Source organism: Kogia breviceps, chromosome 12 (genome assembly GCF_026419965.1).
Source record: "Kogia breviceps isolate mKogBre1 chromosome 12, mKogBre1 haplotype 1, whole genome shotgun sequence".
Classification (NCBI taxonomy): Eukaryota; Metazoa; Chordata; class Mammalia; order Artiodactyla; family Physeteridae; genus Kogia; species Kogia breviceps.
Window position 1 is genome coordinate 45,234,198 of NC_081321.1, and position 14,279 is coordinate 45,248,476.

General features: G+C 54.4%; 2 protein-coding genes across 2 annotated transcripts; one reads left to right on the plus strand and one right to left on the minus strand.

Moving 5' to 3' along the window:
• Positions 1–1,759: 1,759 nt before the first annotated feature.
• On the plus strand, positions 1,760–5,359 carry MARCHF9 (membrane associated ring-CH-type finger 9). Its single transcript, XM_059082338.2, has 4 exons — positions 1,760–2,227; positions 3,286–3,441; positions 4,060–4,252; positions 4,504–5,359. The coding sequence occupies exons 1-4, from the start codon at positions 1,871–1,873 to the stop codon at positions 4,836–4,838; spliced, it is 1,041 nt and encodes a 346-aa protein (XP_058938321.1). The 5' UTR covers positions 1,760–1,870; the 3' UTR covers positions 4,839–5,359.
• A 3,218-nt stretch (positions 5,360–8,577) lies between these two features.
• On the minus strand, positions 8,578–14,249 carry CYP27B1 (cytochrome P450 family 27 subfamily B member 1). The gene is made up of 9 exons (XM_059082364.2): positions 12,997–14,249; positions 12,178–12,368; positions 11,491–11,693; positions 11,209–11,409; positions 10,953–11,125; positions 10,573–10,745; positions 10,288–10,366; positions 9,814–10,011; positions 8,578–9,485 (listed from the first exon to the last, which is right to left on the minus strand). Exons 1-9 carry the CDS (start codon positions 13,189–13,191, stop codon positions 9,372–9,374), a joined length of 1,527 nt encoding a protein of 508 aa, XP_058938347.1. The 5' UTR covers positions 13,192–14,249; the 3' UTR covers positions 8,578–9,371.
• Between the last annotated feature and the right edge of the window lie 30 nt (positions 14,250–14,279).

Here is a 14,279-nt window from a genome sequence, read left to right on the forward strand (position 1 = left end):
GTGTCTCCTTTATGATAAACTGTCTAAAATCTGAAACCATTCTATTACTCTATTTGCTCTCCTTGTGCCCTAACTTCTATTCTCCTTAACCATCTGCCTGAGGATGTAAGAGTTCAGGCTTGAGATTAATATAAACCACGCTCCAGGGCAAAATGGAAGACATGTCAGTATAGATTCCCCCTCTTTGCATTCTGCTGGTTGTAGTTCTGGGCCCTTGCTGGCAAAGGCAACTGGGACACTAGTAAGAAAAATCTCAAGGTCTTAACTGGCTAAGGGGCTTGTGAGGAGTATGTTTCATTAGCTATTTTGCTAGGATTTGTTGGTTTGTAAACCTTCTGGAAGGCTAAGTGTCTCTGAGTGTGTCCAACTTCCATCCTACACCAGCAGGGTCCACTTTAGCCTCACCCTCCACTCACTGTTTTTAAAATAGAAGTCATCCTCTACGTTGACTTGGGTTCCAGCCCCTTTTTCTGATTCATTCATCCACCATCCAACATATTTGAATGCTTCATAAGAGCATTACTCTCCTTAATCATTTTCTATTGAGGATCCTTAGTTTGACAGTCTGTCCCTGATTACATACCCTCCCTTCTCCTGTTAATTACTCTTTTACTAATTAGTTTTTTCCATTGTGTTTGACCCAGTGAGCTCCCCTGGAATTCCTCTTCTCTAAGCACTGAAAGGAGAGGAGAGGGAGGATGTAAGTGTAAGGCAGAAGTAATGTGATGAGGGGGTACAACTGGTTCTCAGGGTCAAGACCCCCATAAAAGCAAAGAGCTAAGCATGTGTGTGTTACGTATTGTTCACTTCAGTTGCAGTAGTGGTGGGTCAGGAGAATACCAGGAAAGACACTCATCCCTTTAGCACTCCAGCCTCCCTTGGTCACTCACCTCCCTCACACATCACAATTACACACTTCTGTTTCTCATACAATCCAATTCGATCCCTTACACACTCATATCTTTTCCATAGTCACACACCGTGCACACTTTTCAGTCTTTTGTGTAAAAGTGTTTATTGCTTGAGTCCACCTCTTGCTCACTCACCTCTGACAGTTGCAGAGCTTGCTTTTTTGCACACTCCCATTTTACACAAGCCTCTCCCACCCTGGTGCACCTGCGTCTTTGACCACTCACCTTCCATCCTCACCCGCTCACCCCCCCAACACACACACCGCCATTCACACACCTATTCTACCCGTGCGCACACCCCCTTTCCTTGGCCACTCCCCTCCCTCCACCCTCCCCCGGGCTCGCACACTCGCCCCCGCCTCTGGGGACACCTGCTCGTGCGGGGCAGGGCGGGGATGCGCAGCCGCGGCCACTTCTCTTCTCCCCTTCCCCGCCCCGCCCCTCCCTCCATCCCTCACCGGCTCCCCGGCTCCCGCCCCGCCCGCCCGCCGCTCCGGGGGGGTCTCCGCCGCCGCCGCCGCCGGAAGGAGCCGCCATTTGCCACCGCCGAGCGCACGGGCCGAGCTGGAGCCGCGAGCCGGAGCGGGACTGGGGCCAGGAGGACGGCGATGGGGGGCGGCCCCGCCGCAGGAGGACCGGGGCGCGTAACCCCGGGAGCCCGGCCCGCCCCAGACCCGGACCCGCGGGGCGCGACACCCTGAGTGCCCCTCCCCGCTCACTGCCCCGGCCATGGCTGCCCGCCCCGCCGCCCCCGGGCCGCCAGCCCTCTCGGCCCCGCAAGCCCCGCAACCCCCGCAACCCCGGCTGTGGCAGCAGTGAACGGCTCTCGCAGGCCCCGAAGACCCCGGCCGGGCTCGGCTCTCCAGCGCGCGCCCCCTTCCCGGCCTTGTCCTCTCCCTTCCCCCAGCCACCCGAGAGTCCCCCTTGCACGCCGCCCCCCGCCCCCCGGAGCCCGGACGATGCTCAAGTCTCGGCTCCGCATGTTCCTGAACGAGCTGAAGCTGCTGGTGCTGACAGGCGGGGGGCGGCCCCGGGCCGAGCCGCAGCCCCGGGGGGGCGGGGGAGGCGGCTGCGGCTGGGCGCCCTTCGCTGGCTGCTCGACCCGGGACGGCGACGGAGACGAAGAGGAGTACTACGGGTCCCAGCCGAGGGCCCGGGGCCTGGCCGGCGACAAGGAGCCGCGGGCCGGACCCCTGCCGCCGCCCGCGCCGCCGCCGCCGCCCCCGGGCGCGCTGGACGCCCTGTCGCTCAGCAGCAGCCTGGACAGCGGGCTCCGAACGCCCCAGTGCCGAATCTGCTTCCAGGGCCCGGAGCAGGTAAGGCCCGGGTATCCGGCGGGGCGGGGAGGGGTGGGGCGCGCACCTGGGGCGCCCGGGGAGACCGGGAACAGGGGGCGGGGCCTGAGGAAGCTGGGCGGGACCCAGCGCCCGTGGTGGAAATGGAGTGAGGTTGGGGGGCTTGACTGGAGACTCCGGGAGCGCAGATTTGGCGTGGAGGGGGATCAGGGGTCCCCAGGAAGGGGTGGGGATTTCTTCTGGGAGGGCTCAAAATCTCTCCCCTTAACCGAGACACCCTTTCTCGCCCACTTCTCTCACCCCAGGGTCTCTGTAGGCTGAGAGGGCCTCTGGGAGGTGGGCAGAGAGGAGAATGCTTCTTGAAGGGAGGGGCCCAGCCGGTGCCCTTGCCTTCCTCAGTAGTTTTCTACGCGGGGCACTTTTCTTCACTTCCCATTCCACAACTTTCCTTCTCATTCCAAAGAATATTCTCTGTTTAAATGTTATGGACAAAGCTGTCCCGGAATAGTATGGGGGGGGGGTGTCTCTATGTCGTGAGAAATTACTCTTTGATTAAAGGGGAACACCCTCCACTCACACCCTTAGGATTTCCCCCTTTTTGATACGTGGAAACTGAGGACTGTAACCTATCCCAGTCTGCACCACATCTGTGAAATACTTTACAGTGATGGGGAGTGGGTTAGGAAGGCATGGCTCAGAAGCTCTGACCCTGCCCTCCTGTCTGTCCAGATCCTAAGTGGTAGCCTTCCATTTGGGAACCCTTAAAGAGCACCCTCCTCAAACTCTGGAAACAGAGAAGACCCAGTATTCACCGGCCAACCCTCCCCTGCCCCCCCAGTCCCTTTCCATGTCTCTTTTATTGGGCCAGGGAAGTTTACCTTGAGCTCTGATTTTTTTCTTTTAGGCTGCAGCCTTAGCTTCTTTCCCTGTTTTGGGTGAAAAGCCTGATTTTTTTTTTGTTTGTTTGTTTTGTTTTTTAAGGTGGGAGACTGACCTGGAAAGGTTTTCCTCTCCTGTAGTGGAGAGGACTGGGGTCGGGTGGCGATAGCTGACAGGAACCCTCCTCACTCTTCCTCCAGGGGGAGCTCCTGAGCCCCTGCCGCTGCGACGGCTCCGTGCGCTGCACACATCAGCCCTGCCTCATCCGCTGGATCAGCGAGCGGGGCTCCTGGAGCTGTGAGCTCTGCTACTTCAAGTACCAGGTCCTGGCGATCAGCACCAAGAATCCCTTGCAGGTGAGGTGCAAGGGGAGAACTCTGAGACTGGGGCAAGGGCCTTTCAGCAATTAGAATCAAGAGCCTATTTATCCATTTACTCTTGCTTTCAAAGTCACCCTCCCTACCATTGCCATAATTTAGTGTCTGTCTGTAAATCCTCCCTTCCTTCATTTACTCACAAAGACATTTATTGGGCGCCACCTGTGTTCCAGGCCCTGGGATAACAAAAGAGGAAAAGATGGTAGTGCTGCTGCTACTGCTGGTAGCAAACATGTAGAGTTTTCTATGTGTCAAGTTCTTGGTGTGTATTAAATCTTTTAATCTTCATAATAATCCTAATAGTTGTGTTACTCAGCCAGTAAGTAATGGAGTAAGGATTTGGAATTCAAACCTAGATGGTCTGGCTTCAGAGCGCCTGCCTGATCATGCCTTTTTAAAATAAGATAAGACAGAAAATGGTCTCAAACAATGTGAGAGATGCCACATTCTAGATGTGATCAAGGCACAGAGAAGCAGATTGTTAATCCTGCCTGAAGGGTTTCAGGAAGGATCCTGGTGCATCCTTCTATTCAGGGCCACCCTAATCTGGCCCTCTGTCTCTTTCTGTGACTTTTTGGAGCCTTTTCTCCTACACAGTGGCAGGCCATCTCCCTGACGGTCATTGAGAAGGTCCAGATTGCAGCCATAGTTCTGGGCTCACTCTTCCTTGTCGCCAGCATCTCCTGGCTCATCTGGTCCTCACTCAGCCCTTCAGCCAAGTGGCAACGGCAAGATCTGCTCTTTCAGATCTGCTACGGCATGTACGGCTTCATGGATGTTGTCTGCATAGGTGAGGATACCTCTCTCTCTCTCACCTGCTCAGCATCTTCCTCCAACTCACACACTTAATTTTCCCTGCCCATTCCCTCAGTTTCATGGCTACATTTTCTACCATTGGGGGCCTTTAGGGCTATCTCCCTTCCCTGCTTCTCCAGGCCCTTTGCAAACCCTGTCTCCTCCCCCTGGAGAAATGCTTGCTTAAGTACCTCTGGCCTAGGTCTGGGCAGCAGTTGACCCTGGATTTCTTATCCTCTTGCTTAGGCCTCATCGTCCATGAAGGCTCTTCTGTCTACCGTATCTTCAAGCGCTGGCAGGCAGTAAACCAGCAGTGGAAGGTCCTGAATTACGACAAGACCAAGGACATAGGAGGAGATGCAGGGGGAGGGACGGCAGGGAAGCCGGGCCCCAGGACCTCACGGACGGGCCCCCCAACTGGGGCCACCAGCCGCCCCCTGGCTGCCCAGCGCATGCGGACGCTCTTGCCTCAGCGCTGTGGTTACACAATCCTGCATCTACTTGGACAGCTGCGGCCACCAGATCCCCGTTCCAGTTCCCATTCTGGCCGCGAGGTTGTCATGAGGGTCACCACGGTCTGAACTAAACTCCAGGAGTGGGGATCTTGAATCAATGCATCAGCCAGAGATAAGCTGTCACGGCTGCTGGAGGTACCACCTGGACAAGGTGTTTGGGGCACACTGCCCCACCACTGAGGATCTCTGCGGGCAGCCTCAAGCCGGAGACATTGTCTGGCCTCTACTGCCCACTGGGTACAGACGCCTGGATGACATTCCAGCCCCCACTGACAGCTGCTCACACTCATCTTGCGGCAGCCAGTGGGCAGGTGGGGAGATCATCTTTTCTTCCCTAGAGAACCATCCTTACCTCAGCTCCTAGGGCCTCCAGCCCCCCAGCTCCACTATGGTGACTTGGTGAAGGGGGACCAATGCCAGAAGAAAGGGGCTGTAGACCCCCCCAATCCCCACCCCATGGCCACAGGGCAGCTGGCAATAAGACTAGTATACATTGACCTCCCATTCCCTGCATGAGGGTGGGGGTACTTCCCCCTGCTCCACCCGCCATTGCATGGGGGGAGGGCATAAAGAATCATTTATATGCACGTGGAGACTCCTTTCTCATCTGGGGCTTTTCTGGAGGGTTGGGAGGTGTGGGCAGGTTTCTCTGCAGAGGCTGCAAATCCCAAATGTAGCAGTGGATTCTGAGTTGGAGGTGTAACTCCCACTTGGTGGTGAATAATTCACATTGGCTGCTAGGTGGCAGTGCTCAGAAGTATCTAAGGGGTGGACCTGACACCTGCGTGTTGTGTGATTTAGAAAAAAATCTCTCCACCATGGTTTTCCTGTCTACCTCATCGGGTTGGACTGAGGATAAATGAGGGATAGGTTGAATGCCATTGCAAAGAAAATCAGTGATGGCATAAAAAGATCTCTAGACTAGTTGATGGTCCATTTATTTCAAATAATAGCTGGTTAACAAATTCCAAAATGTTTTTCATCTGGAGTTGCACAGAGCCTTGGAAATTTGTGTTAAGTGTTATAATAGATATGGAAAATATGAGGGGAAATAGACACTGTACGTGTGAAGGATAGTGGTTATTTGCAAGAATGAGAGCTCCTCCAGCCCCCCAAACACTGGGGAATGGGGAAGGCTGGAGCAATCCTTCTAGTTCTGGGGATCTTGTGGGTTCTACTAATCCCTACCAGGTAATGTGGTCACCCAGAGAAGTGGTATGAAGTGAATTTGGGCTCGTTTGGAGTGAGACAGACAGAATTTCCCAGAGTTATGAGTCTCCAACCCCAGTTTAAGCTACTGCTGTGGCAATTCAGGGTCACAGGTCTGATCCTGCTGTGCCCCAGCTAGTGATATGAACTGGAAGGTCTTGTGCTTGGAGGCAGCAGCATAGAGGGCTGTTGTCTATAGAGAAAAGCTTTGGGAAGGACTGGTTAATTGTCAGCCTAAAGCCTGGTCCCTTTCTCTCGGGGCCTTGGGGCTGTGTATTATATGAATGATGTTGTCTTTTACGTGAACTATTCATCAGCAATTAAAATAATTACTTCATAACATTGCTTAAGTCAGATCCAGAGGCCTTTTCTATTATTGGTCCTTCTCTCAGGGAAGTTTCTGCTCTGCCTTCTCCCTGGAGATGTTTTGGGGACAGTGCTTCTCTATTAAAGGTCACATATCCTTGCCCAGGAAATGGTCTTCTCCATCCCTCTCCAAAAGGGGTCTTGGTCGCTGTCCACGGTGCTGGCACCCAGACTCGCCTGGGAATATAGGAACCAAAGCTGTACTTGGGTTTGAGTTACCTGGAAGTGTTGAAGTGCATCACCTTCAACCTTGGAGGGGATCAAAGTGGAGAGAGAACTGAGGCTGAGCCTCCCATTTTTCGAGTGGGAAATCATTTCCCGGAGAGATAACCTTCCACATTCCCCACCTGGGGAGACAGAAGGGCCAGACTTCACTGATTTGCCTTTCACAGAATAGCTGGTGGAGACCAAAAGGGAGACAGTAAATCCAAGTGACTCTTAGCTCTTATCCTGGCAGACAGGGCTTAGGTAGCTATGACACAGTTGGGGCTTGTGCCAAGCCTGGGCTGTCCCCCCACAATGGCCGCACATGGAGGCTCAGACATGCCCAAGAGCATAGGCACACTTACACACAAACACACTGCCTCTGTTTCCACCCTGCGTCCTAAAAGGAGGCCCGGTGAGACAGTATGTTCCCCTCCGCTTCAGGACCATTGGAGGTCTTGGTATAGAAGTTGGAAGCAGCGATCTGTAGGGTCCTCTCTCCTTTTCTTTTTCCACTTTTAAGAGATTCTTGTCCCGGAGAAGGATCATAAGAACTGCTGCCCTCCTCAAGTGAGCCGTCCTGTTTTCCCATGAGGAGCGTGGGTGTGCAAAATCTTCCCCAATGATTCCAGGGGAAAGGGTCTGAGGGGAAGCTGGGCATTACTTCCCCTCCAAGCTCAAAACTGCTAAAAATCAGGTCACTTAGGTTCAACTTGAGCTTAGTGATAGGGAATGGGGGTGGAGACTGAGAACCCAGTAGAGAAGGAGCTGAGAGGAGGGGCCATAAGAGCACACAAACCTTGGTCTCTGCACAGGGCCTTGGTTATACCCTGCCCCTCCGTAGGTCTTACATAAGTAGATACCTCCCAGAAGGCCAGTGGCTGATGGAGTTTCTGCAGTCAGGGAGCCATGTCTAGGGCAGGGGCTGAGGTGGTGAGAGGAGGGGGAAGTGTGAAGTGAAATCTCTGTCTCCATCTGCTAATTGGAATGGAGGGGAGCAGGAGGAAGGGGAACAAGTCCTGACACGGGGAGGGTAAACTAGGTTACAGAAGGAGCTGCAGGGAATGTACTGAGAGATGTATTGGGATGGAAGATGAGTTAATCTATATACATCACAAGGGGAGAACAGAGCCCAGCCTCTGGGGGGCCAGAGAATGCTGACTCAGGGAAACAGGCTCTTGCTGCCCACCCCTCTTCTCCTGCCTTGGTGCCCTAGGGCTTCTGGCCACCTCCACAGTTGACTTTCATCCTGTCTGTCTGACTTCCACTTCTCTGTCTGTATCCCTGTCTTTCTCTGAAGGAAACTGCCTTGGAGCAACTTCTCCAGAGAGGACAGAGTGTCCATGCTAGGGTGTCCTTTGGTCCTGGCACTCCAGGTTTCAAAAGCACTCTTCTACCAAAGAGTCAGCCGTCTCTGGCCGTCTCAGCAAGTCCCTATCCACCCTTTTAACAGCCTAGCCCTTGAAGCTACTTTTCACCACCATCCCCTTAATCTCTTACAGGGAGCCAGACTTGGCTGTTCCCACTACAGATAGAGATGTGTCTGGCAAAACTGACCAAACATAAAGAATAATTTAATAATTAGTTCTCTTTATGTACCTGTGATAGTCCCCCAAATTTGTATAAAATCTTGTCCTCAATGATCTTCTCTATATTTTGGAGATAATTAAATGTAGAATCCCAAGTGAATAGTAAGTTCTGTGGTTAGTCTTTAAGATTAAGTTAAGAAAGTAAAAAATTAAAGAAAATTGCTAAATTACTTAGACCACAGTTCTGTAATTTAAATCACTGCCTCAATCTGTGATGGCCGTAATTATTAAAACTATCTTCATTAATTAAAAAGAAAAGAAAAGAAATGTGTCTGGGTTTGTGATGCAAACCATTCTCCCAGGTGTCTAGACCTCCCACTGTCATGGGGTCACTCCCAGGACCTGAGAAACCAAAGTGGAGGATTTGTGTGATGGTCTGGCCTCCAGGTCTTATAGGAGGTGAGAGTGGAAAATACGTCAGTCAAAAGTCAAGGATGGAACATTCAAAAATTTTTTTAATTTAAAAACTGAATATTTAAAAACTTTAATATATAAAAGGCAAGCTTGGGCAGGGACAGGTCCAAAGATATCTCTGCCTGTGACCTAAAGTGGTGGGACAAGCCAAAACTAATAGTGACCAGAGAGCCAAGGAGAGTTTTTTAAAAATCATACACCAGGTGAGGATAGACTCACCTTCCTAGGGGCAAGATGAGGAAGGAGCAGGGTAGACAGAGCCTGGTAAGCTGTTTATCCCTTCTGCCACATTGCCCAAATACAATCAGAATCGATATGGTGTCACCCAGTCAGGGATAGGCCCTGGCAGGGTGTATAAAGACAGAATAAGACCTCATCCCTCCTCTCAAAGAGCTCACATGCAAGGAGAGAGGATCAACCAGGTGCAGACCAGATGCACAATTGCTTAGCTCATGCCATGATAAGTGCTTAGCCAGCAGCAAGAGTGAATACTGTGAAATCCCAAAAGGCCAGTGGTCGAATTCTTCCTCAGGCCACCCAGCATTATTAGTTAAAATCAGAGTTGGCCCTTGAAGGATGCATATGATTTGACCAGAAGGGCTAAGCAGGCAAATGGACCATGGTTTTCTCAGGGCTTGCTGGGTCAGGCCAAGTGCATATTTCACACCTTGATCAGGGCTGCTTCAAGCACTTTGCTATGGTCTTTCTAACCAGTTTGGTCAGATAGGCCACAGGGCAATACACATATCTTGGTCTTGTGCCTGATAAACCCCTATGATGAGAGAAATGGTAATGATGACAGTGTGCTTCCACAGGACTATCTGTCCACAAACTGCAGGTTGATGCTTCTCTCAGGTACCAGGACAGTCCGGGTCATGGGTCTGACTGGGGCAGCACCTGGCTCAGGCTGTACCTCAAAGTGGATCAAGATCTGGAAAGGGAGGAGGAAGGCTATCACTATGGGAGGGGTCTACAATGGTGGGCTAGATTGGTAATGGGCATTATTAGTGTTAGGATGGTCAGTGTTGGAATGGCACCTGTGGCGGGTAGGGGATGTCTTAGTTAATGACGGTAAGAGATTATGGTAGGGAAAAAGATAGTCCAAATACCCTCGCTCACCCTCCAGGCCTATGATGGGATTGACATATTTCAGAGGATTAGGTCTCCCAAGTCTTATATATTTTCCTATGCCTATCAGGAGAAGAGCTCATGGCTTTAGAGCTCTGGTCTGGGGAAGGTAGAAGATCTAGATCACTCACCTGGGCCAAAGCCATTTGCAGCTCAAGCTCTGCCAGGCGTCTCCCCATGCAGCTGCGCTTGCCAAAGCCAAAGGGGAGAGATGCAAATGGGTGGGAGGCTGGACCATCCCCTAGCCAGCGAGCTGGACGAAAAGAATTTGGCTCTGGGAACTGGGCGGGATCCCTTGAAGTGGCATAGTGACACAGAGTGACCAGCGTCTGGTGAGGGAGGAACACAAACTTGTCAATTTGGGCCCAGGAACGCCAGGAGGGAAGTAGAGAACAGGATCTATGGACTGGGACGAAGGCAGGCTCTGGTTGGTTGTGATGTGGAAGTTTTCTGGGGCTACTTTTCTCTACTGCCCCATTATATCCTAGAGAGGCATTGAGGCCAAGGAGAGGGTTTGAAGGGCTTATTGGGAGTATCTGAGAACAGGAACAGTGCCAAGGTAGTGAGGGATGGCTTAGCAAAAGGGGCCCATAGGCTCTACTCACATTTTTGGGGATAATATAGTCACCCACACAAATGTCTTTGTCTGGAACACGGGAATTTCCAGGTACCACGGGGTACAGTCTGGATTGCAGGGCACAAAAGGGAGACAACAAGATGAAGCTGGGGGCTGTAGCCTCCCTCTCATGCCTCCCCCCAACTTCCAAACCCATTCTTGGCCAGGCGTAAAGTACCATTTTCCTCTGATCTCTCTCCCTGCTCCCATCCGCTAGCTGCTTCCCCAGCCCTTCCCCAGCATCTTCTCTAGCTCTCCTCTTCTGCCCCCTCACCTTAGCACTTCCTTGACCACAGCCTTCAGCAGGGTCAGCTGCGACAGAGCAGTGGCTGAGGGGTGGGCACTGGAGCCGGGGCCCAAGGCAGCTGTGATCTCAGAACGGAGTGCCGTCTGGATTTCGGGGTGCCGAGAGAGTTCATACAGAGCCCAGGAGAGCGTGTTGGACACCTGAGGGGACAGGTGAGAGCGTCAGAGGGGTTGAGAGTAGGGACCCAGCATAGCGGGCAGCATATGAGGCGGTCTGGAACCCAGGAGGTGCTAAGCCAAGCTGGCCTGGAGGACCGTAATGGATCCCCTGCAGCAGGAAAATGGCCCCTGAGATTGAGGAGGTTAAGCTGCGGAAGTGGGACTCCCAACATGGAGGGAGGACCTCACCGTGTCCACTCCAGCCAGCAGCAGCTCCGTCACATTCCCTAGGATGGACGGGGCAGGCAATTCTTCCCGGAACAGGAAGTAGGTCAGGTGCGCCCCAAATCCCGTGTCCTCCTCAGACTTCCCCTGGCTCCTCATGGCTCCCTCGGCCTCTCGCCGCTCCACGTGCTGCTGGGCTGCGCGCACAGGCGACAGGGACACCTCACTACCGCTGCACAGCTCTATGCTCCCCCACTCCTACTTCATTTCTGTGCCTTACCAAATGCAAACATCTGGTCCCAGTCTCGGCAGAGGCGGCCCCAGGGTCCGGGCACGAGGCGGTGCAGCCAACTGGGCATCGCCATGGTCAACAGTGTGGACACAAACACCGATCTCACCGCGCGGATGAAGGTCTCCGTGTCTGGCGGCACTTCGGCCTCCAGGCAGCCTAGGCGGGAACCCAGCAGCACCGCAGCGATGCCTGGCCGGGAGGGGGCGCTGTCAGGGCACCGGGAGACCCGGACCAGGTGCCTCCTACACTTGCCCCTGTCTAGGGACTCACCTTCTAGTCCAAACTTGTAAAACTCTCCTGCCACGTCTCGAACCAGGGCGGGCGGCCCAGCGCCCAGTCCCCGCTGGCGCCGCAGTCGCCGCACAAGGTCACCGACCACGTCGTGCAGGGTCCCGGCATAGCGGGCGGCCGCCTGAGGCCGGAGAAGGAGCGGGGCCAGGAGGCTGCGGAGCCTCTGCCATTCTTCGCCTTCCCTGCGGGGGTGCGGAGAAGGGGCGCATCAGGGCAGACGGGGCTGGTTACGCTGAAGAAGGAACGTGTTGAGCTGTAGTGGCCAGGAGGGGGACTGCGTCTGTTCCCTTGGGGGTCCAGAAACCTGCCCCTGCCTGCACCCGCTTTCCACCCCCCCTCCTCCCCCCCTCCTCGTTACTCCTGCCCCGGAGGGGCCTGAGTTCCTGGGTAAGCTGAGTCACAGAATCTTACTTTACATCTAGATCCTGGTGCCTCAGCCCCTTCCGTGAGTTCCCAGGATCCTGGCTTCAAAAGAAAAAGAGCGGAAAGGGAGGCGAGAGCTGGGCTCTACCCGAGCTTGGGCGAAACAGACTGGGGTGGAAACCTCGATTTGCCAGAAGGCTGGGGGAAACGACCGACCTCCCTCCACATCCCCAGACTGCCTCCAGACCGGCCACAAAAAAGGAACGCAGCTGGGCTTCGGAGTTTTGGGGCCAGAGCACTCACGCGGTGAGCAGTCCGCAAGCCCGCTGGCAGCGGCGGCGGTGCTCCGCCCAGGGTGAGAAGCTGCAGCGTTCGGGCCGGGGTCCCTCCTGTCGTAGCAGCTGCTCGACGAGTGTAGGGGTCGCCACGTACACAGTGCGCACCGTCCCGAAGCTGGCCAACCACACCGGCCCAAAGCGCGCGGCACCCTGCACCTGGGAGAACAGGAGCAGCGGACACTGGAGACCCCGGGCCGGCAACTGCCACCTCGGCTCGTGCCAACGCCAAGGGCGTTGCTTGGGGTTTGAAAGAGGGAGCTTTCTGCTCCCAAGCAGTGTAAGGCTCTGATGCTGCAAACCCCTCCTCCTCTTTCCCTCACTTCCCATCCCTAGGAAGTTTGAGTGTGATTGGCAAAACGGGGGGCTGGGGGGGACGGGAGGGGAGGGGGCACTTGGTGCAAAGCTGACATTCTGGATCTCTCTTTGGTCACCTGGGCGGAGAAACCCCTAAAGGTTCCTCACGTGGACTGTCCATCTCAGGATGAGCCTCCACTGAATGTTCAGGAGCGCACTAACTTTAAGCCAAACGTGCCTCCCGCACACTTGTCCTGGATCTACCGAGTCTACGGAATTCTGCACAGCGAGAAGGCGCTTTCTGAACGCACTCCTCTGCTGGGTGTTTCGACAGACTCCGCCCCTGGCGAACCACCGACCCCAGTCCCAACTTGTCTTTTCCATAATTCATGGGCATCTGTTCTCACTGGCCCTCCCTCCTACGTTCTGCACTAGGGTGTTGTTAAAGCCAACCTCCCCAGCTTTCAGTCCCGAGAACGGCGCCCTCTACCTGAAGCTCGTGTAGCCGTGACAGTCCCCCCTTGCAGAAAAGTTCAGCAAGGAAGCCGGGCGTGGAGGGGCCTGGGATGTCCTCCAAGCCCCGGGGCGCTGAGTCCGAGCCTCTGGAGCCCAGTGAGGCGCCCAGCTCAGGAGGGCAGCGGACGCGATGGAACACTCTGGAAGCCAGCTTGAGGGTCTGGGTCATGGTCTGGCTGGGGAACCCGCGAAAGCGTGCTTCTCCGGAGCATCTTGCCCCAGCCCCTATTTAACTCTTGGGCGCGATAGTGGCGACGCCCCCTCTTCAAGCTCCTCAGCCAATCCCCTCTCCTGAGTGGTCTGTGCTGGGGATTAGCACCCAGGAACAGTAGGCGGGGCTGGAGCTGCCACAGAGGCTCCCTTGGACCTCATGTTGCAATGACCCTCTTGGGAGGGGAGGCTTCTCCTTCTGGGCTGGTGCCTTAGTCCAGCAGCCTAAAGATCTCTACCTCGGAAAGGCTATTGGTGAGGCTTAGGTGACCAAGATACAGGCTGGGTCCCTGGTATTCCCATCACTTCCTCAGGGAGCTAGGCCCACTGGGGCCCATCCTCAGGAATTCCCCATCCTCCAGCTCCTCCGGGAAGTGAAGCAGGGAAGAGGCACAGCTGTAGCTATCCTCAGATTCCAGGCTCATCGGGATGCACCCTTTTGGTATGTGAGCACAATTTTCCTGCATTACTACATCTCCCCCTCCCCCTGTACCTGACACTGGGCAGATAGCAGGTGGGTTAATGGGTTAAGATGGTTCCAGGAGCCTTCATCTTTATTCCTTGGGAAGGGGGGTTGGTCTCTTCCATCAACAAGCCCCGTCCTTCCAGCCATGGTAATATGGGGCTTGAGGAACAGAAATGAAGGAACTGTTTGCAAATTAGAAAAGTTGAGAGATTTATCTGGGCTCCTGGACAGAGCAAGGGCTAAGCGAGTGCTCTGACTCTCCAGCTGACTCAGTCCCCTTTGTGGGGCTTTCTAGTCAGCAGCCCCTTTCCACTTTTAGCCTCAGAATCCTCCCCAGTTCACCTCTCTGCTCCTCACTCCCACGCCCCCGGCCCCGGCAGGCTCTGTGTCAGCAAGTCAGCTCTGAAGTTCTGGAATCAAAGCAAAGGTCAACATGAAGAAGGAAAGGGTCTCCACCACCACACCCTCCCAGGATCTCCAGAGACAGCAACAATAAACGGAACACAGATTCCCCAGGTCAAGTCTTAGGCAAGGAGAGGACAGAGTGATACACACTCTAGCCTTTCCTGAGAAACAGCAGC